Source organism: Maylandia zebra, linkage group LG1 (assembly GCF_041146795.1).
Source record: "Maylandia zebra isolate NMK-2024a linkage group LG1, Mzebra_GT3a, whole genome shotgun sequence".
Classification (NCBI taxonomy): Eukaryota; Metazoa; Chordata; class Actinopteri; order Cichliformes; family Cichlidae; genus Maylandia; species Maylandia zebra.
The window spans coordinates 7,957,054-7,979,097 of record NC_135167.1 but is presented as its reverse complement, the minus strand read 5'-3'; the positions used below and the strand labels follow the sequence as shown (position 1 = coordinate 7,979,097).

The 22,044-nt window shown below is 37.9% G+C and overlaps 1 protein-coding gene across 1 annotated transcript; it reads right to left on the bottom strand.

The window, feature by feature from the left end:
• Positions 1-2,800: 2,800 nt before the first annotated feature.
• Positions 2,801-14,471, bottom strand: LOC101465689 (synaptotagmin-5). Its single transcript, XM_004539734.2, has 5 exons — positions 14,400-14,471; positions 11,828-12,828; positions 6,395-6,566; positions 3,748-3,914; positions 2,801-3,662 (listed from the first exon to the last, which is right to left on the bottom strand). Exons 1-5 carry the CDS (start codon positions 14,419-14,421, stop codon positions 3,513-3,515), a joined length of 1,512 nt encoding a protein of 503 aa, XP_004539791.2. The 5' UTR covers positions 14,422-14,471; the 3' UTR covers positions 2,801-3,512.
• Between the last annotated feature and the right edge of the window lie 7,573 nt (positions 14,472-22,044).

Sequence of the window (22,044 nt, the reverse complement as noted above, 5' to 3'; positions counted from 1 at the left end):
AGCAAAATCTCATTTATTTAGTCTCCCTCAGGAGAGTGGGCAGATCAGAGGAATGGAGAAAGAGAAGCATGTCTGTATCAAATGCTTTACAGCCCCACACCAGCAGGTTTCATTTGTGTCCTTTTCACTGTGCTTTCATGTTCAAATGATTTATTCCCATTACAGCACCACAGAAACACTTCGGGGGGGAAAAAACATCCAAAGTCAAGTAAAGTTAACATATGTTGGAATACAGAGGATACTAATAATCCACTAGTAGATTTAAATTATTTACCAGTTACATTTAGTATGCATATATTAAGTTATATCAAAAGCTAAAAAAAGGCTCTAAAACCATGCTTACCTGAAAATAAATATACTGAATAAATCAAGCAAATTAAGGTTTTACATGGGACCACGTATATGTAATATAATCTGAGGTTTCAAACATATCTACAGCATTTTCATGCCCCACTTCATGGATCAGGTGCAGAATACAAAGCCTGACCTGATATGATAAGTATAACTGGGTGCAAGAATGTGTTTTCCAGCCAACTGGCCTTAAAGTTTCCGATGTCATGATATTGCAAGTCACAAACACTTGAGACATAACTCTGTGTGCTGGTGTGTGATAGCAGTCACATTCAGTTGGTGATCTGATATGACATAAGATCACCCCAGGAGCTAGATTGCATCACCATTAGATTGCACATCCTATGGATATTTATAACTCGTTGGGTGGACGTCACAATGCTGGCAACAAGAAACAGTGACTGGAAGATTTTGTCATGAAGTTTACATTTACCACATTTCTGTCAACACCACATAATTTGAATGCAACCAGGTTTAGTCCAGGGGGCAGGTTTCAATCTACTAACTACCATTTAGTGACTGTCTCTATGGAGTTTTAGTTGGAAAAATGACACACAATTATTATTATTATTATTATTATTATTATTATTATTATTATTATTATTATTATTATTATTATTTTACATTTCTTTTATTGAGCGCAGAACCTTGAGCTGTGAAGTGAAAAAGAAACGTTTCCATTTTCCCATAAAGTCATAATAATGGCTGAGGGCATTAGTCAGTTATTCACCATTTTTCACTGGAGCTGCTCCAGTATTTATTTCAGGGATGTCATACAGCTGTTCAGCGTCACAGTAAATGTATCAACCTATTTTCTTCCACTTATTTAATTCAGGGCTGTGAGGCTGTAAATTGTACATTTCAATGTGATTAATGCAATTACCAGTTTCAAAAGACCTCTTTAAGCGACATCTCTCAGCAGCTACTGAATGGATTATCGTGAAATGTTGAGCAAGCGTTCGTGTTTCTCAGGTAATCACCTGAGAAACACGAACGAGATACTGTAGCTTAATTAAGCTACAGTATCTGGACTAGCATCAACACACAGCCACAAAGACATGTGACATCATCTGTGAAGAAACAAATTAGCCAGAGAATCTACAATAGTATCTACAATACTATCTGAACTGTGTTATCATCTCTTCAGGTCATGCATTTGCCTTTGTTGATGACACCTAGCAATAACAGCAACAGGCTTTGTCCGTTAATTGCCTAGCAACAGCTCTAACTGACCTCAAACTCAACAGTGCACCTATCCCGATCCCCAGCAAGCAGACTAGCAAGTTTGAAGTGGATCAGATGACTAGTTGTTCAAAAAGAAATAGAAAACGTCAGCTCCACTTCATGGACAGAACTAATGGATCGATCAAGCTAAATACAAAATACAAAATAACTTCATGTTTTAAATTTTCTTCTTTTGGCTGCTCCCTTTAGGGGTCTCCAGAGCTGATCATCTGCCTCCATCTCATCCTTCTCTGTCACACCATGTCCTCTGTTACTCCATTCATGAATCATCTCTGTGGTCTTAATCTTATCCTCCTGCCTGAATGTAATATATTCACAATTCATCTTCTGCACATGCCATCCTTCTGTCACAAACCACCCCTGACACTCCATCCTCTCCATCCTGCTCTTTCTTATTCACCTCTCTTGTGCACTGTCCATTGCTTTGGCTGGTTGACCCCAGGTATTTAAATGCAGCCACCTTCACTACTTCTACTCCTTGCAACATCATAGTTTTACAGACACGCCCTCAGTCACACACGTCTCCTGACTGGAAATAGTGACTGAAAAACTAAAATCATGAGGAAAGTGTATGCTGAGATCAAAAAGGGCAGACACCGAGGGCCAGCAGAAAAACTTTTTCAGCTACAACAGTCACCCCCTGGTGGCCATTAATAAAAATCAGGTAGAAGAATTGTTGCGTGGCATTGTAAGCATTTACATTCCAACAGTAAAAGCATCTTCACTAAAACGTAAACATTACAACTCAAAGCCAACATGAAACAACAAGCCTTGTACTGTGACAGTAGCAAAATCCTCACGGACATTGGTAATGAGCTAGCATGCACAACGAAACACCTGACATTGTCATAGCTGAATGAAAGTTAGTCACTGTTAATTTTATTATTTAGACCAGTGCGTTTGTAATATGTTTCTGTATGATCATACCATCAAGAAACAGTTTTATTGATCAATAAGAATTTATTATACTTTGGAAAAAAATCCTTTATTGATTTTTGTTTTTTTTAATCCTCTGAAAACATACAGTACACAGCTCAGACATAAGACAAGTCACCGTAGGCATTCCCATGGATAGTATACTACACATACAAACACACAATTCCTAAATAAAATTTTATAATTAAAGAATCATTTTTATATATGAGAATGCTCCCAAATGATGTTAATAACTATACATCTTTATATATATATATATATATTCTAGTATCTTTTAATATGAAATTCTTATCAAAAACAGAAGTGGTTTCCTTAGTTTTGTTATTTGCTCCCTAATTTTTTACTTATCTAATCATAAGTACTGTAGGTAATCTTGTGTATTTTAGATAATGGTTAGTAACAAAAACATCAAAACAGCTGCTATGGACGGATGCTGCACAATAACAGTAAGTCATGCTGCTACAGTAAGACAGAATGGAAAACAGGGGTCTGAAAAATGTGCAGGTTTTATAATAATTTGCTCTTCATTAATGTTAAATATGCATATACATAATACATAATATGAAAATACAATGTATAGCTGAATTAAAATCAAAATTTCCCCTCATTTGTAATTCTAGTGGCTATAAAGAAAACTAAATATGTTTCCCCTTTTTTTTTTACTCAAAACAAAAAACGGAATAAAGGTTAAGAAGTCACAATGGAAAGAATCACAATAAATGCATGGTTTAAAAATATTATTGATACAGAGAAAACAGCTTCACAGCTGTCCTTAAAATATATGTAATGATTTGGATGCAGATGAGGTGTTCTTTTTTTTTTTTTACTTGTATAAGTCTGTCAATGTACATAGAAAATCATGAAGAGTTATTATTTAATAATTGTTTTTTGATAATTGGCAGAAATTGTGATCATAGCTATTGAAATCATCCTCACTAGTCAGCAAAGGGCGTCCCACGCTGTGTCAGTCATTCACACTCTTACAGCGCATCTGACTGGATGGTATGCCAGCGAGTAGTTTCTATTTGCCCCCGACTGCAAATTTCCCTCCAGTGTTTCTGTCCCTCCTCTGAAGCATCAGTGCCAATCAGCACCCGACCCAGAATGCTGCTCTTAGTGTAGAGGCGCCCCTGTAGATAAATCAAGAAAATGAAGATGCGACAGAGATCTCAGAATAATACGATACTGGTTGGTGACTTTTGTAGAACTTCCTACCTGCATGACGATGAATTCAAGCACCAGTGGTAGCTGATTTATGTCACCGGGAGGCAGGTCAAACAGGAATGGTGCGTTCCAGATGGGGTTTGGACCACTGGCCCCTTTAGTCTCCTTAGTACCAATTACCTTCCCATCCTGACGCAAGTTAATGACAACATAGTGGTCTGTTGGAATAAAATTACATCCTTAGTTATGATTATAATCAGATTGAATCAGTTTATTAAATTACATTTCCTTTCTAGAAAGGTCAACAAATAAAAAGGAGCAGCAAACATCAGTTACAGGAACATTTTCAGTTGGTGCTAACAAACCAAAGCAACCTCTCTGCAGGGCTGTGTTGCTAGATTCACATAAAATGATTTGCAACAGTTTATTTATATCCTTAAAATTCCCTCTGCTCTCCTCTCTTCTCTAACTGTTGCATATCTGCATGATCACTTATAAATACATAATCTCAATAATCCAGTCAAGCATACTAATTCGATTTACTAAAACTAAAAGCAATGTGCAATCGTGCATCTGCAAAGCCCATTATTCATATATTTGACACGGGTAATTTGATGTTAAAGCTCACGAGAAACACATAACTGACTTTATGCTTCAAAGTGTCAGTTTAGGTTGTTGTTTTTACTTTGACACAATTTCCTACTTCCTCCTCTGCTCTTCAGCGAGGCTTTAAATCGGATGGCACAGACGGGGGGAAATGACACCAGGGCGATTTGTTCCTAATCTGATTATATAACAAACCAATCAGAGATCTGGTCTGTCTGACCATAGATGGGCAAACAGGAGACAGAACAATAGATCTGTATACTTACAATGTGCTAATGGGAAATTTAACCCTTCTCCTTTACTTGGAGGAGATCATGGTTTACTTCAATACACCACAGAGCAACCAGGCATTACATTTTATTAGTATTTTTTCTGGACTATTAAAACATGTTTAAAAAAATGTTATGATTATTATAAGGGTTCACTATCTTTTTGGTTTGTAAATTTGGATTGTCCTGGGTTATATCATTTTGAAAATGAGGTGGGCAGTAAAAACATAGACTAAGGCTTCAAAAGTTTACAGTACATGTGAATCAAAGAGTCCATCGAAATCCCAAGGCACAGTGAAAGTGAAGTGGGATCCCTGGTCCCCATGCTCAAAGTGCTTCACCAGCTTGTCTCACCAACACCACTGGGCAAGAGTGAAGCCAGAGGAAACTGGTTGTGGTCCTTGGGTCCAAATTGGTCCTCTGATGTATTAAATTCGATTCAATTTTATTTATATAATGCCAAATCACAACAACAGTTGCCTCAAGGGGCTTTGATCTGGGCATAGGGACGGAAGACTAATCAGATCATAACCAGCCAGGCAGTAGAGTGTGTGTGACTTGTATATTAAAAAATACTAACATTTACTTTTTACTGCTCAGTGCAGAGAAAACTATATGCAATTTTTTAAAATGCAAAATGTATGAAAGGGTTAATAATCCACACTTAACATATAAGAAAATGTTCATAACACACTTGTGAGCTAGCTTTGTTGAGGGTGGGTAGAGTTGTCTTTTTTCCTTCTTTCCTCTACCAGCTGACACAGATCAAAAGGCAGGGTACGCTCTAGACAGGTTATCAGTCCATCACAGACATAACACAAGAAACAGACAACCACACACTCTCACATCCACACCTTAGGCAAATTTATGAGCAGTAATGTCATTATAATTATAATCTTGAGCAGTGACCAATTAACCTAACAAGCATATCCCTGGACTGTGGCAGAAAACCCAGTCAGGAACGAAGAAACATTGCAGTGCATTCCAGTGCACCACTCTGCCACCTTATTACTAAAACAACATTAATATTACACTATCTAAATATTACAGAAGCCTTCAGTATTGTGATATTCACATCGAACCACTGATTTTTTAAAAACAAAAAACAAGCAGAGCAGGACAAGCAGGACAAAACGTTTGTTGCTTTTGGTAATCTTTAGGATTAAACAGATTTAATTTGGGTTCAGCGTTTTGGGAGGAATTTCTCAAAGGTAATACCAAATGCCTACAGAGTAAAAAACATAAAATGCACAAAGTCAGAGGCTTTGATAAAGTAAAAAATCAAAGTCAAAATGTAGTTGGGTTAGTTAGTCAGTTTGGGACACTTTAGTGTGAAATTAAAGATGACACAGGTATCTGGCAGAAAACCAGTACTTCACATCCAGAGATAATAATCCATTAACTTATCAAATAAAGTGCTACTGTTATTTGATGGCACCTGTCAATGACATCAATTAACTGTGAGCTGAGTTATCACGAGTTTCCCACCAATAGTCAGTGTCTGTGTCTTTTAATTATGGTTTTGATTAAAATTGGGCTTTAAGGAAGGCAATGGCAAAAATAGTCTATTTTGTAATTTAGGTATGATGCTTCCTCCCACAGCCCAAAGACATGTAATTAGTGGTGTTAGTTTTAAATGGACATTCTAAATTGCCCATAGGTGTGAGTGTCAGAGTGAATGGTTTTTACTGTCTCTCTGTGTTAGTCCTGCGACATTCGGGCAAACTGTCTTGGGTATATCCTGCCCCTCGCTCTATGGTAGCTGGGATAGGCTTTAGCCAGCAGAATGGATGAATGGATAAAGGTATGAGTGTAGTCTTCACCTGGAGCTCCTGGGATCCTTGTGAGCTTGGCCAGATTCTCAGCCTTTCGAACCATCACCTTGATGCGCTGGGCTAGTGTCTGGTACTGCAGCAGGATGAACAGTTGCCCCAAAGCCCGTGGCACACACACAGAGCTCTTCCTGCGGCCCAGCGTTTCCTGAGAACTCACACTCTAAGGGTAGAAAGGACGGAAAGACGAAGAGATAGAAATGTGAGGCTTAGGAAGAAGGGGAAAAGTTGTCTTTCACTCAGCAGATGTTTGCTTCATCTGTTTGGGGAACTGTGGATAAAAACCAAGGGAAAGAGGTGATTCAAGCAGTAAAACCAGAAGTACTCATGAATATGCTTCTATAGTGCTATCACTGAGTGAGTCGATCAAAGCAGTAAGGCTCAGATCTGTGAAAATCAATGTTTTAGTTCTCAATCAATGGGGTTTGCTGTGAATCATTGCCTGTTAATATAAAGGAACAGGTCAGAAATTTAAATCTGAATAAGTTTCTGCAAAACATCATACGACATCTTGGGTTCACCTGCCAGAGGAACTCAGCAGGGCTAAATCTACGCCACTTTTTCAGTCACTTAAATCAAATCATCGATATTAGAGGTTGTCTTTTGTGTGCAGCTGTCATGCTTGAGGATTCCATTTGACCAGTCATCCTTAAACAATAAAGACATCCATGCACTGTGAATAGAAGCAATAGCTCATCTTTAAATCTGATACAAATTTTAATCTGACTTCATGTCAGCTTTCATTAGCTTTCATTGGTTGGTGAGTCACATTCTGCTGTCAAGCTGCTGTGTTAGCCCGTCAGCGACTTGCTGGGGTAGCACTGCCTTGTGGGTAGGTTTATCCTTCTTTTTCTGATTTTCTGTCAAACATGTACTGCAGTTAGATCCATAAATTTTTGGACGATGACACAGTTTTGCCTCTCAATGGATCTAACAATTATTTTTTTCTGTTTAGGAATTACAAACATTTTTACACATAGTAACCCGTTTTCAGAGCATAAAAAAATTGAACAATTGACTGAAAAGCAGTTTCAGGGTGCAATGAGGCATGTCCCCACATTATTGGCAAAATAAGCCGAAAAAAGATCTGGGGTTGATTCTAAGCTTCTAGTGCATTTACAGTAGCAGCTGTTATTTGAATATAAGGTTTCAAAGAAATATAAGTGCAAGTGAGGGCCATCAAATAAACAACCTGGTGGGTTTTTTAAAAATAAGGAATGCACCGGTCATCTGAGCAACACCAAAGGGCATGAAAGACCACAAAAGTCAACTAAAATTTAGTTGACTTTGAAGTTGGGGTTCTTTTCCTGAAATGCATCTTATTTCTCTTTCACTACAAGGAAAAAGGCTTGATGCTACCACCTTTTAACCCCTCCTGGATTATGGTTATATAATTTATATGAATGCCTCTGCTCATTCTCTCCATCTTTTAGACTTTTGGACTGTTGACTGGTCCTCATTCCCCATTTGCAGGAAGGTTCATTGGTTTAATTTTATCTATAAATCTATTTGCATACTCGCCTCTTATTTATCAGATTACATGTTACATAAACATTTTAGTCATAGTCTACAGTCTCAAGAATTCATTACATTCAGTGTTCCATCAGTTTGTGCAGAACTTGGAAAGAACACTTTCTCCTTTTCTGCCTCGTCATCATTGGATACATTGCAGAAGTACTTGCAGCTCTCTCAATTGATTTCACTTATAGACTTTGAAATTAAAAATGAATTCCCAGTTCCTAGTGAAAGCTTCATCCTGTTCTAAATGTTTTAGATCAGTTCTACTCTTGCGCTATGTGATATCTTTAGAATAGAATATAATTAATATGGTCATTACAGCTCTGGCTGTAAACATAGTAGTCCCACCCAACTGCTGTTGGCTTTTAAGAAGAGGGTCACCTTATAGGAATCAGTCCCAGTCGGAGATAGAGAAGGATTATTTTGAACTGTGAATTATGCAAAGCTACTATAGCAGAGTCCAAAAATTGAAAAAAAAAAACTGCAGAAGATCATAACACAGTTTCATGACACAATTGGTCTTTTCAAAAAGCATTGGTCATTTTATACTCTGTTTAAAGACAGCTTACTAAATGTTCAACAAATGTTCATCATTAGTTTGAAGCCATTGGGCTTGTGTAGGCCGTCCCTTCAGGAAGCCTACACAAACATTTTTATCAGACTTTTTGGAGAAAGAAAATCCTTGAAGTGTAAAATAGAACAGAGGTCTCACAACTCAGGATTACAATATGTGATTTACATTGTTAATGCAAATATGAGATTGTTTGGGAGTCAGTTCCATAATCAAGTTTTGCAACTATATCATTGTATAAAAATATTTAATTTTCTCTGTAATTAAAAAAAATCCCAAAGCAAATTCTTTTCCACCCACAGATTATATTTTACATGAAAACATCGCGTTATGTAATTTTCTGGCTGTTATTTTTGCAAACAGACTATGAAAGTCTCTTCTTAATTGTAAATCATCTCGAGTTATATAACAAACAGATTCTATGAATCATCCAATAATTTCCAAAAAACAGATGCCTAAAGAGACTCTGAAATATTTTCCTCCAACCTAATTTCTGTGTATAAGTAGGAACAATTGACTGCACATTGATACTCTGTAAGCAACAACTTATATTAGCTTCCCATTACATCAGATAAATTCAGGTTTATTTATACCATAGAGCGGGACATCACACAAAAGTTGCCTCAAGGCACTTTATACAGTAAGGTAAAGTGTTCTTTCACCCACAGGTGTAGTGCTCGCTCACTCGACCGGCCCTCCAAGCTTAGTGACACACTTGGGAACATCAGGTAGTGCTTATAAGAAAGGAAAAAAAATCGATGTTTTACACCAGTTCAACACTATTAACCTTAAACCTATAAAGTAAAAAGGTCACTTTAAATTTGTGAGAGTTTGTACTTTTAACCTTCTTTCTGTAACATGAATGCTTTTTGCCCCCCAGTAGCTGAAAGGTTATTTGCTATGTAACAAGAAGTTGCATTACATTAAAGGAAAAGTAATAAGTTAATTGTAACAGCTGACTGATGCAGTGATACAATATAATACGATACTTAGATTATTTTTGTAGACTTTCTGCATCCTGGTGGGAAATATTATGTGAAACTCCAACTCTGCAGCTTTCTGCTACTAATGCCAGCTAAGCAAGCAAAACGGTTCTCTGGTTTGTTTATTTGTTTTTTGTTTGTTTTTCAGAAAGGCTTCCCTAATGTTATTTATTTTTCCCTTCCTATACTCTCCTATACTGGAGAAAGTGGAAATTTGCCAGGAACGCTACAGGACTGTGATTTAAAGTGAAAACAAAGAGTGCATTTACATGAAACAAATCAAAGTTTGCAGATCATCCTGATCACTCCACTTTTGCTTGAACATATCAGCCCCTCATTCCCATAAAATGTCAAAATAACTAAGGCAATGCAGATGAATGATTAGCAATATTTCAGCTGATCCCATTACACTGATAAAGAAAACTGGCCCTTTACTATCTATGCAGAAGATTTCTACAGCTTCCAATGCACAGTTGATATATACATGAACAAGAATACACAAGAACTATTCAGATTGCTGAGCAGCTGTGTTTTTTCTAAGTAAACTCCCGCTTTGTATGCACACACCTTTGTGCCAGGCAGCTGCTGTTACTAAGAAAGAGGAAGGTAAAGGTGTGTTTATGTGGAGAGTTTGAATCAGGTATAAAGGTGAGAGACTGAGGTGGGTATACCCAGCTGATTGTCACTTTACTGTAAAAAGCAAGTTGGCACACCCCAAGAGAATCCAGCACGTCTCAGTGTGACCTGAAACACTAGGCTCACCTCCCTTCAAAAGCTTGTTATTAATGTCTCCTGGCAGAGTATCAGCAGAGCCGCAGAGGCCACAGCGTGGGCACACTGCCCATTTGCTGCACTCTACTTGTTTGCTCTGCAGTGGCGAACAACAGCGTCACCATGACTAACAACAGTGGAAAAACAGGCTAATGGGAGAGCTGATTAGATGCTACATTCCTTCATGGGAAAACCATGATACGTGTTATTTATGACTGAAGTGTAGTTTTCCCTTTCTATTAAATCAAATGAAAATGGAGACTGAAATTATACTATCAAGTCAATGAAACCAGGAGAACAAAAGTAAATTTATTTGATTGAAATTTTGACTGAGTTAGGGCAGACACGGTACTTTTAATTTAGCTACACAAGCAGCATATGTGAGGAACCAACTGTTCTGCAGACTTTGATGTGTCATATCATGTATAATGCTGCTTTTTTTCACTGAAAACAAACGTTCACCCAGGGCTGCTACAATATCTGACTTTCATCACACATATATATTGTAATAATAGCATTTTCACAAGATTTACAGAAAATTAATCACTAAAAATGCATTTACACTTGAACGGTAAAAACGGCAACTAAATGAACCGAGGAAATCTAAAATAGAATCACTTGCAGGAAGCAATAAGAGAGATTTTATAACTACCCCCTCTAAAATACCATCACTGATCATGTGTACAGTTGTAGTCATGTATCTAAACAGTTGGCATTGGTTTGTTAACTGCCCTAGATTTTGGTGGTTACCAAAATGCCAATCTGGGTAAGTACTCAAGGACTCCCCACCCAGATGTCCACCTTTAGCAGGCAGCACTGTCCATTTCCTGCTTGATTATAATTTGCAAAATCTACATTAAATTGCATTTAATATGACTGGAGAGCAATAGAACCCATATACTCATTAGGAAATTGTTGCATCTTAGTTTGAGTGAGCAGTCCAGTCATTTTGTCTGTTTTCCCTTTGATTTCTGTTAAACTAACGATCTGGTGGCTGTAGCTTCATACTTTCTAAGCAAACACAGGTGGCGAAGAGACAGTTTCAGATGTAACTCTTTACTTTGTGCTCTTTATTTCTATTGAAGTTCTAAAGTCCTGCATGTCTCCAAAAGTTGATTCTGTTCATCTGGCCGTAGCGTTTTTTAGTGGGAGAAACATTTCGTCACTCATACAAGTGACTTCTTCAGTCTCAGCTGACTGCAGGTTTCCCCAATCTTATAAACAGTACATTTGCATAATTACATTTGCATAATGACTGAAACCAGCCCACTGAAGGAAAAAAGTCCTGAATGCTGTTAGGAGATATTTAAAAAATAATAATTTTCATTTGTTTGGTATTGTTACCAGATAAAGCATTACCACATACTCTCTATGGTATTTCACTATGCTCCCTGGTACTGTGCATTTATTTTAGGTCTCTTTTAATCTCAAGTTCAAGTGTTTAAAGTCACTTTCTACAAGCATAAGGGTCAGAGAAGCTTTTATGGACAATCTGTTGTGTTTTGGAACTTGCATTGCCCCTTTTTTAATTGTAATACCTATGCCAAATAAATTTCATGATCAAATCATCTCACCCGATACCTTTTTCAGCTTGCTCTTAGTTGGGCAGAGCTGCCTGGTGTAGGTGGTGGCAATGTCAGGCTCCCAGTCCAACTTCTCACAAGGCAACTCCACTATCCCCAGTGCAGCCTCTCTTAGACCAGAGAAGTCCCTACTGTAGACAGCCAGTTTCAAGGTACAGGTCCGCAGCTCTTCCACAGAGCTCACCTGCAGTGCAAAGCTCTGGTTGTGGAGCTCTGGGCTGAGGCTGCGCCGTCGTGAGGATATCTGCTGTGGGGAAGGGCAAAGTGGAGGAAGGCTTGCCCTAACAAACACCCCACTGCGCCTTCGACTGACCCCCAAGAGACCTAGGATGTTGACCACCAGGGTGCCACAAGCAGAAGAGAAGACCACGGAGAAGTGAAGGAGTGGAGCTGGTTTGGGAGGGGAGAGAGAGTTAGAGCCATACTGTGATGGACAAGGCTCTCCCTCCTCCACAGGAGGTCTGACGGCGCTTGCAGTCAGACAACTGCTCTCACTGTAAATAAAATTTTCACCAGTCACAGTGCAGCGCCGGCCGATTGCTCGACGGGATTTAGGCACAAAACTCAACCTGGTGAGAGAAGGCAAAGAGGCTCGGCCATGTCTTGGAGGTTTATTAGGTGAACAGGGAACTGCAGGAGTGCTGAGGCGCCGCAGTGGAAAAGAAGATCTAGGAGATTTTACCAGGTCAGCTGACCTGGTAGGGCTGGAGTCAAAGGGCAGAGCAGTGAGGTCATCTTCAGAGGGAGAAGAGCTGCTCTTAGAGAAAGAAAATTCAAACACATCCCCATCCAATTCTTCATATTGCTGTTTCACAATTTGCGTACAGGGAGAAGGAGTCAGTGTCACAGTCACACACTCTGCAGGATGAGGAGACAAAAAAACTGCTTCTTTGTCCTCCAATGAGGCTTTCTTCCTTTTGCGATAGCAAAGGATGCAGCCAAGAACTAGACAATAGCAGAATACAGCTAGACCCACAGCCAGCAGGATCTGCAAGTGAACTAGAAAAAAGGTATAAATATAAAACATTAATATTATGTCGTAAAAATGCAAAAACTAGAAAGGAACAGGAAATCAAAGCACACAGGTATAGATACAGGTATTTGAAATGTGAAGCAAATGATTTTGTTTGACTGAAGGCTCAGAAAATTGAAGGCATATTCATTACAAACAAAGTTACTGCAAAACATCTTGTTGTGGCTGCATTCTGGAGGAATTGTCATCATGATAACGGTATAATTTATATTGTTGTAGTTGCATTTTTGATCCAAGGGAGCACTGCACTGCTGTAAGATCAATTATTTCTGTTTTTATTTATCTTAGAAGCATCCATGTTTAAAAAATAAAACAGGTTTTTGCATACTGTAACATCACCTTTCGTTTGCATCAAGTTATTATGATGAGCTAAAAGTCCACTTTGGTGTTTTAAACACCTTTAAAACATGAAAGAATATCAAAACAACCACAGACTGAAGCTGTTAAAACAGAGCCCTGATGCTGATTTAATGTCAGATAATGGGATAATGTATTGAGATGACTCATGCATCAAACACACTCGTGGACAGCGCAGTAAGCATGATTATTGTGAGGTAAACAACCAACAATGCCAACAGTAAACCATTACTTGTGTTTTTGAAAGTATTAAGAGTAGGTCCACCACAGTTTTGCTATGAAGAGGTATACGGTCTTACCCCCAAAAGGAGTGTCTCCCTCACATCTATAAAATTGCTTATCACAGGAGACTTAGAGAGTCAACGCACTCTGCACCCTTTAACGCCACAATTATTACTTACCACAATTATTCACTTATTACATTAAGATGGGATCACAATCAAAGCAGATCAATTTCAGCCCTGTCAAAGTCCAGGAGCAGGGAGCTCCTCACTCTGCCTCAGTCATGACAGTACAGAGTGGGTGGATGCAGCAGTGATGTTGAAAATTAAAGGCTGATGGGATTGCTCTAAGATATGAGTCAGCCTGACCAGCCAGTGGACATTATTGCCAACCAATTGATGTGATGGTGAAACCTGAGTAGAGATAAATCAGCATTTAATGCAGATTTCTTTTTTTCTTGTTTTTAATCCTGAAGGACGTGTGTGCATTTTGACATGGTATGCATCATAGCTAATCCTACACTAAACATTTTTAAATGGCATGCAAATAACTGAATTAAGATCACTGTACTCCCTAGGTTGTTTTTTTTTATTGTTATTTATTTATTTATCCATTTGTTTTATCTTCTTCATACCAAATTATCTAAAACAACTGTAACCAGGATACGTTCCCACTCTGTTTTTGCAGTTCATGTATCAGTGCAAAAACAAACTGATTTTTAAAGCTGTTTCTATTTTCCTCTCGGTTATTTTTCGTGTTTGAAATCTTTTTAACAGCCATAAGTGGAAAAAACAAACAAACAAGCAATCAAATATAAAAAAAAAAAACGATGTTATGCTCTGATATGTTTCCCTGTCTGAAGAATAGACCATCGGGACTAAGGTACAAATTAAAGCAAACACAGACTGTTCATTGACAAAATTAGTCAAATCTAAAAAAGACACCGAACATTTCCTACCTGCCAGCATGTACTGCGACATGTTCCCACGCCGTTTGGTTTGTGTGTGGAGTCACTGTGAGCACCGTTTATGAGAGTGGTTCATCGCCAGTGCGCAGGAACCTGAAGCCTTCCAGCCAATAGATTCATCGGGTAACTGGGCTTTTATTTCAGTTGCACTGACCGTGCATTGAAGGCATAAAAAGGTGCTGCCTCCTTACTACAGTTCAGCCAACCGACGTTACTGTTCACTTTACAAATTTATGAGGCACAGCAGCTAGGTTTATGCTAGATGTCCTGCAACTGTAACCAAATTAAAAGTAAAACAAATGCTCAGGCAGAATATCATATTAAAATTCATGCATGCCTATCAATAAGTCAGATACGGCGTGCTATTGATTACATCAATCTCCAAGTAATGATCTTCCGTGACAATAGTAAGGGACTGTTTGAAAATTACTGTAAGCTGAAGTCGAAGAAAAAGAGAATGTGCTAAACTAGTGAATGTGAATGTGATTTACTGAAATCAGGTATTTGACCATATGCTTTTTTGCAAGCCTTAAAAAGCTTAAACGGCTAAATCTTAACGGCTTCAATTTTTTATGTTATAAACCAAGCACCCCAATGACATTGCACTCTGATTGGAGCTCTCTCCACCTGCAGAACACACACGCGCGCGCGCGCACACACACACACACACACACACACACACACACACAAAACTGTTCAAGAACAAAACACCTAAGATAATGGCTGCTACAAATTTCTTATCAAGTGTCATAGGGATACACAAGAGCATCCCACATAATACCAGAGATTCTGCTGCAAAGATCCTAGTACCAAACATCACAGGACACACCCAGAGGATCACGGGTCCATGCCCAATAAATCAGTACATTATCTGGACACAATATTAGGTAAGTGGGTTTTAATATTGTGGCTAATTATTGCCATCGGTTGGGCCATCAGATTTTTTGCAAGTCAGCTGTGAAAAACAGTAGAAATAGCTGCACCAATCCAGATTTATTTGTATATAAACACCCTATTAAACCACATTGAATATTAATCAAACCTGCCTCCAAGCCACATCTTTAAGGTGCCCTGCAACAATGCTACGCAATGCTACAAGTTACTTTACATTTACTAAGAAGCTGCTTTTGGTGACAAATCGAGTATATAACGCACTGTGTAGAACTTGCAGGCACTTAGAAGGAGACAGATGCCTCATTTCGAGCTACACACCCCATAATTATCACCACCATTACTACATTAAAAAAATAAATACAAATTCAAATTGAACTATAAATAAGACTTAGACTTTTCCTTTTCACCTATCTCCACACCGTGTCACACCCTTTTAATCTTCAAGAGAGAAAAAACAGTCTGTCCTCAAAATCCTCAGTCTTAGAGAGAAATTATATGCCTGAAAGCAGCAATGTCCAGCCATGAACTATGGGTATTGTTGTGCTATAAATACATTTATCTTAAGGCGAAAATGGGCCTTGACGGAAGTTTTATGTTCTTCCAGATTAAAATATTACATATCCTGGAGGGTCACTTTTTCTGAGCTTTTGTAAGGATGAATCAACTATAATATGACTGCAAATTAATAAGATAATATTTTTGTACGTGAACATTTTAGGGCAACTGAGTATGGTCATTCTGAAATTATCGGTTATGAAAGAGACTGATATTTGAAACACATTTGCAATAGAAATGAAAATCTGTGTGTGCATTCATAGTCTAACTGGGAATGTGGATGTGCTTAGAAAAAGATCATAAGATTTTGATCCATCTGGAACTTTGGCAATATTTCATACCTGACCTCAAAATTGAGCTCAGATTGGCCATTTGGATGTGCTGAGAGGTAACTGCATTAGAGCAAAAGCACATTTTTAAATGCAATAATTTTTAAAATGCCACAGACAATTGAAAAAATATTGACTGTCAAATCTTAGCAGTATGCTTACAGCAACAACAGATATTTTAAGGTCAGCCTAATACACACACACACACACACTCAAATGGTTTTAGAGGACTTCTCCCTGAAGCAAGAGTCAGCTGTGATTATCACAACTGACTATCATACGGGAGAAAAAACACAGGAATCTTATGTGCATTTATTTATGATTAGCATATTATGGTTCTGAAATATAAACTGATGTGATTAAATGGCCTGTATTTGTATAGCGCTTTACTAGTCCCTAAGGACCCCAAAGTGCTTTACACATCCAGTCATCCACCGGTGATGGCAAGCTACATTGTAGCCACAGCCACCCTGGGGCGCACTGACAGAGGCGAGGCTACGGGACACTGGCGCCACTGACCACTACCAGTAGGCAACAGGTGAAGTGTCTCGCCCAAGGACACAACGACCGAGACTGTCCAAGCCGGGGCTCGAACCGGCAACCTTCAAACTACAAGATGAACTCCCAACTCTTGAGCCACGATCGCCCCTTTAGCCATTGGTAAAGTGAGCATGGGTCTAACACAATAAAATCCTCATTTGCCATGGCTTTAGTTGACTTACCTACAAACATTAAGTAGGTAGTAAAATCAAAAAGAATCATAGCACATTCTCCCTGCAGAGAAATACCTGAATGGAGGACAATACAATTTTAATTTTGGCTCACTGTTTCCACTTGGGAGTACAACTTTTTTTCACTTGCACATAAACTACACATAAACAGTTGTATGAAACATCATCCTTCCCATAAGGAGGTAGAGAGAAACAATAAGATGCTACCTAGGATGGTTGGGGTTGTCCCCTCAGCTTGTTGAGGAATGGTCTGTCATAGATTACAGACAGACACCCATTCTTTCTATGAAACACTGAGTTCCCAAGTGCATTAGAAAAGCACTATATTTTAAATAAAAAACAGGCAATTTACAATGTATCTAGAATTTAAAGTTCAGGCTTAAAACGTTTTTAATAAAGCTTGTACCTTGAACCATCCCTTAGTTTTAGGCTCAAACTGGAACAAGACTTCATGTGATGCACTGAAAATTTCTTCTCCACTCACCTCTTTTTACTCCCCACATGTTTATATACCACTTCAACATTAAAGGTTGTCTTCTCTTTTCCTTAGTCTGGCTCACTGTGCTCTCTTTTCACAACCACAATCAGAATCAGTGTTTCTATACAAATCAAGTATGTGTATATGTTCACATGCTTAGCCAAGTGTGTATATTTACAAGGACCTGGGCTCTGGTTCTCTCTTTGCTCTCGCTGTACTAAACAGAATACACAAACGTACAACACATAAGATGGCAACGCAGAAAACAACATGTATAGCATTTTTGTATTTATATTTATATGTGCAATGGTGCAGAGTGCAAAGGTGTTGGGGTAAAGTATGGAATAAATAAGGGCTGGATAACTGGTTACCATATACAGGAGGTAAAATAACTACTGAACACATCACACATTTTCAACTTAAATTTGAAGTAAATTTGTCAATATTTCCAAAGGTGCTATTGACATGAAATTCTCACCAGAGAAGAGATATGCAAATAAATCAATCAGTCTTCAAATCCTGAAGGTTTCATGGGCCCCTTCTTTTTGTTCTATCAGTCCATTTCAGCTGGATTCAGGCTGGGCAATTCTAGCAGGTTTATTTTATTTCTCTGAAACCAGTTGAGAGTTTCCTTGGTTGTGCGTTGGGATCATTGTCTTGCTGAAATGTCCACCCTCATTTTCATCTTCATCATCCTGGTAGGTGGTAGCATATCTTTACTGAGATCCTCACATGTGCACATCACCCCCAAAATACCATACCAATATGTTTGACCTCCAAACATGGTGTGCATTATGGCATCCAAAGAGTTGAATTCTGGTCTCATCTGTCCAGACTATATTCTCCCAGTGTTTCACAAGCTTGTCTAAATGTTGTTCAGTAAACTTTAAACACACGTAAACATGCTTTTTCTTTAGCAACGGAGTCTTGCATGTTGCGGGTGCAAACAGGCCGTGGTGCATGCATTTAAAGCTTGAGGGCATTAATTACTTACTTTCTGTGAAACAACTGTACCTGCTGATTCCACATCTTTCTGTTGCCCTTGGCTCTTGAACAACTCTTCTGATAATTCTTTTCACTCCTCTGTCTGAAATCTTGCAGGAGCACCCTGTCATTGCCAGTTTGGTGAAATTATGTTCTTTCCAATTCTGGATTATGGCCCCAACAGAATTCACTGGAACCTTCAGTAGTTTAGAAATTCTTCTGTAACCAATTCCATCACTTTTTTGCAACAGAAGATTGCAAAGTTCCTGCGAGAGCTCATTGTCAACCCACCATAAGACGTAATTGCTGATAGATTTGCGCTGGTGTCATGATTTCCCATGCCTTTTTGGATCTCCCTCTCTTTCTTCCCTGTGTCTTTTCTTATTATCACAACTAACTTAATTTATGAACATCTATGACTTGATTTCTTTGAATGTTTGGGTTAGATGGGTGGTAATTTCATGTCAATAGCACCCTTAGAAATATATTTATTTAGAAAATTGGTGACATTATTATAATGTGTTTTTACTCACTGTATCCACTGCTATGTTGAAAGTTGGTAAGTTTTCATACTGAGACAATAAAACTAATGTAAATGAGATTTTTCTTTTTGGATGAAATGGCTGTTTCAACTCACGTACTCTTCTGCAGGCCTTTATTTTTAACTGACAAATGCAAGTTCCTTCTCAAAATCTAAAGCATAGCAAGTCTCAGCCTGGGGATTTTTAAGTAATTGGTTGTGATGCACACGCAGGACATAAAACAAAGGCTCTATCTCCTGTTCAGAGCTGCCAATCTACTGGTGTGCATTTACAGGAAAATGTTTGCTGATTAAATGGCCAGTTCATGTGTCGAGCATTTTCACTCGTCCTCGGTCAACTTCCACTGGGTGTTGGTCAGCTGGATGATGAAATCCCTACATCACTCATTTAAAATGCTCCTTTTGTTCCTTTACATTGTGTCATCCTGAGCGTCACAGGTTTACTCATTTCAGCCGCCTGCTCTGATTAGTAACTGCAGAAAGTCTTCTGCACATGCTGCAGCTGCATTTACCTTAGGACTGGCCTCCTTCCAGTATGAACTGTAGTCTAGTTCTTGGTTGAAGACGCAAACATGCATACACTACTGTATAGTCAATAAATCCTGCTTAATTTAAGACTTTTAGCGCAATTATAAAGATCAGTCATAACATTTTTACCACCACTATGACAGTTAAACTCTTTCAGCCAGTTTTGCTCACGTTCCTCTGCATGAGAAAATATTTTTGTGTGACCTTAAAGGAAACGCTGTTGCTAAAGTAACAGTTAATGGGCATCCACATAATAATGAGAACTCTTACAACTCACCTGAATAAAAATAACTTAACTGGTGCTGCTATTGTTTTATCATAAGTCTAGAAAGTGTTTAATTTGAATTGCAGATGAAGAATCATATGATCATTCACTGCCATCTGCTGGAGATTTAAGTTGTCTACACGATAGATGGTAACATTCATATTGGTATACAATATTGTCTATAACACCTGTCTCAGAAACGAAGAGGTCTGAAATATTCAAATATTTAATGTCATAAAGGAAAAAAAATACACACATCAGGTGTGATGAAGAAAGGGATGTGTAAGAAGTACAGCAAGCTATCCACATCTGTGGCCTTGGAAGCTATGAAGTGAAAACTTAAAGTCTTGGCTAGCCACTTTAAGAGAGATAGGAGAGAGAGAAACCAGAATAAAACAGATAATTCCACTGAACCATCCAAGGTGTACTCTCAGTGGGAACAATATGAGAACATCCCCATCAAAGCTGTAGAAGGAGCAATACTAGAAGCGCATATGGGAGGAGGATGCAACACATAACAATCATATACCAAGTGAGTACTTGAGCAACTTGTTGCAGTCTTCTAAACAACTGGAGTTCTTTTTAAGACAAAGAGTCACCTTCTGCAAGTTATAAGGAATGCATGTTTAAGACATTTCCACATGTGTATTATAGTCTGTTAGTGAAGTGGGTTTGTTGAAAACCTCCTGACCTTTTTTCCACTCTTGCAGACTGGATAACTGTTTTTGTCATGCAATTGGATTGCACTTTGTCAAGCCGCTACCCTAAGACCTGTCCAACTTGGGTGTCCCACCTGAAGGCTATGCTTCTGCTGGTCTAGCTCTTAGGGTCACTGACACAGCAAACCCCATGACCACGTTAAGGTGGCAAACCCTCAGGGGGAAAACTTAAAAATAAAATAAAATAATCTTCATCCGATTATAACAACTAAAAACATGACATTTACCTCAACTGGATGACCTATATCAAATATACTCAAACCCAACAATAACACTTCTCACTATTGCCAATATTAACAAAACTAAAAAGGGTGAGCCAAGTTATTTAAAAAAGGTAAATTTACCAAGTCTTGAAAAATAAAACAGAAAAATAGAATAAAAAATAAAGAATAAAATAAATGATCCATCCAGATCTTTGCAACCAACAAAATAATATTTATCTTAATTGCATGGCCTAATTCTCAAATAAATTTGCAAATTAAAGTAGGAATAAAAGCCAGATTTACAAAACAAAAAAGGGTTGGCATAGTAATTTTAAAAACAACAACAATTCACCATGTCTACTAATTTGTACAACACAACAGATTTAGAACAGAACACTTGAACTTTTTTCTTCTTTTTTCTTATCTTAAGCTTGCTTGTTTTACAAGGAACTGAACTCTGTTTGGAACTGAACTGCTCTCCCACAATTCTGAAGACACACCAATTACCCGTACTGTTACATAAAATGTGTGCAGCTCAGCCAGTGTTGGGATAATTTCATTTTGGATATCCTTAGATGTGTATTTTGCATCTTTTGGGATTCCCTTAGCAATGCTTACTAGCTTCTCATCCTTCTCTCATCACACTGCAAAAACAGTTATACTTGATACAAGCCAAATATTCTCAAATCTAACAAAATTTTCTTGTTTTGAGGAAAAAAATCTGCCAATGGGGTAAGCAAAAGTTGCTTGACTAGAATTCTTAAAACTAGCAAACTGCTAACTGCTGTATGCCTTTTAACTAGATAAAACTGTCTAAAATGTATGCTTAATTGAAGAAAATGTGACTTATTATAAGGAAAGACACTTTGATATTTAGAAAATCTGTACCTAAATCGAATATTATGCTTTCTTGAACAAGCTATTTTCAAGAATTATTTGCTTACTTTAAGATTCTACACCTAATGTAGATTTTCCACATAACAAAAAAAAAAATTACTATAGGACAAATTTTCTTAAAACTGAATTGTTTCTTTCTTGATTGAACTAACTATTAGAAATATATTTCACCTCTGAGAACAATAATTAGCAAAAATTCCTGAGAATAAGACACCATCTCTTCAAAAGCTACTAAAAATAAAGGACTTCATCTTAAATTAAGACAGCAGACACACTCTTAGTTTTTGCGCTTTTATTGACACAGCAATGGGTCAGTAACTCAATTTTAATAGTACTGAGGTCAGTTCCAGGAGAATCATGTCTAACATTATCTACATTTCAGCAGGGTACTGTGTAACATCGTCAATATAAAAAGTGCATATTCCAGATACTCTTAACAGGAATAATATCAGTATAACATACTCTGGTAGCAAAAATAAATTTAGCTGCAGCTTAAAACAATCTGCATTTGA

Coding starts and splice junctions, on each gene's coding strand:
- LOC101465689 (XM_004539734.2), bottom strand. CDS start 14,421: ATGTCGCAGTACATGCTGGCAG. Junction 3,915..6,394: donor AAGGATCCCAGGAGCTCCAG/GTGAAGACTACA, acceptor TTATTCCAACAG/ACCACTATGTTGTCATTAAC. Junction 3,663..3,747: donor TTGAATTCATCGTCATGCAG/GTAGGAAGTTCT, acceptor ATTTATCTACAG/GGGCGCCTCTACACTAAGAG.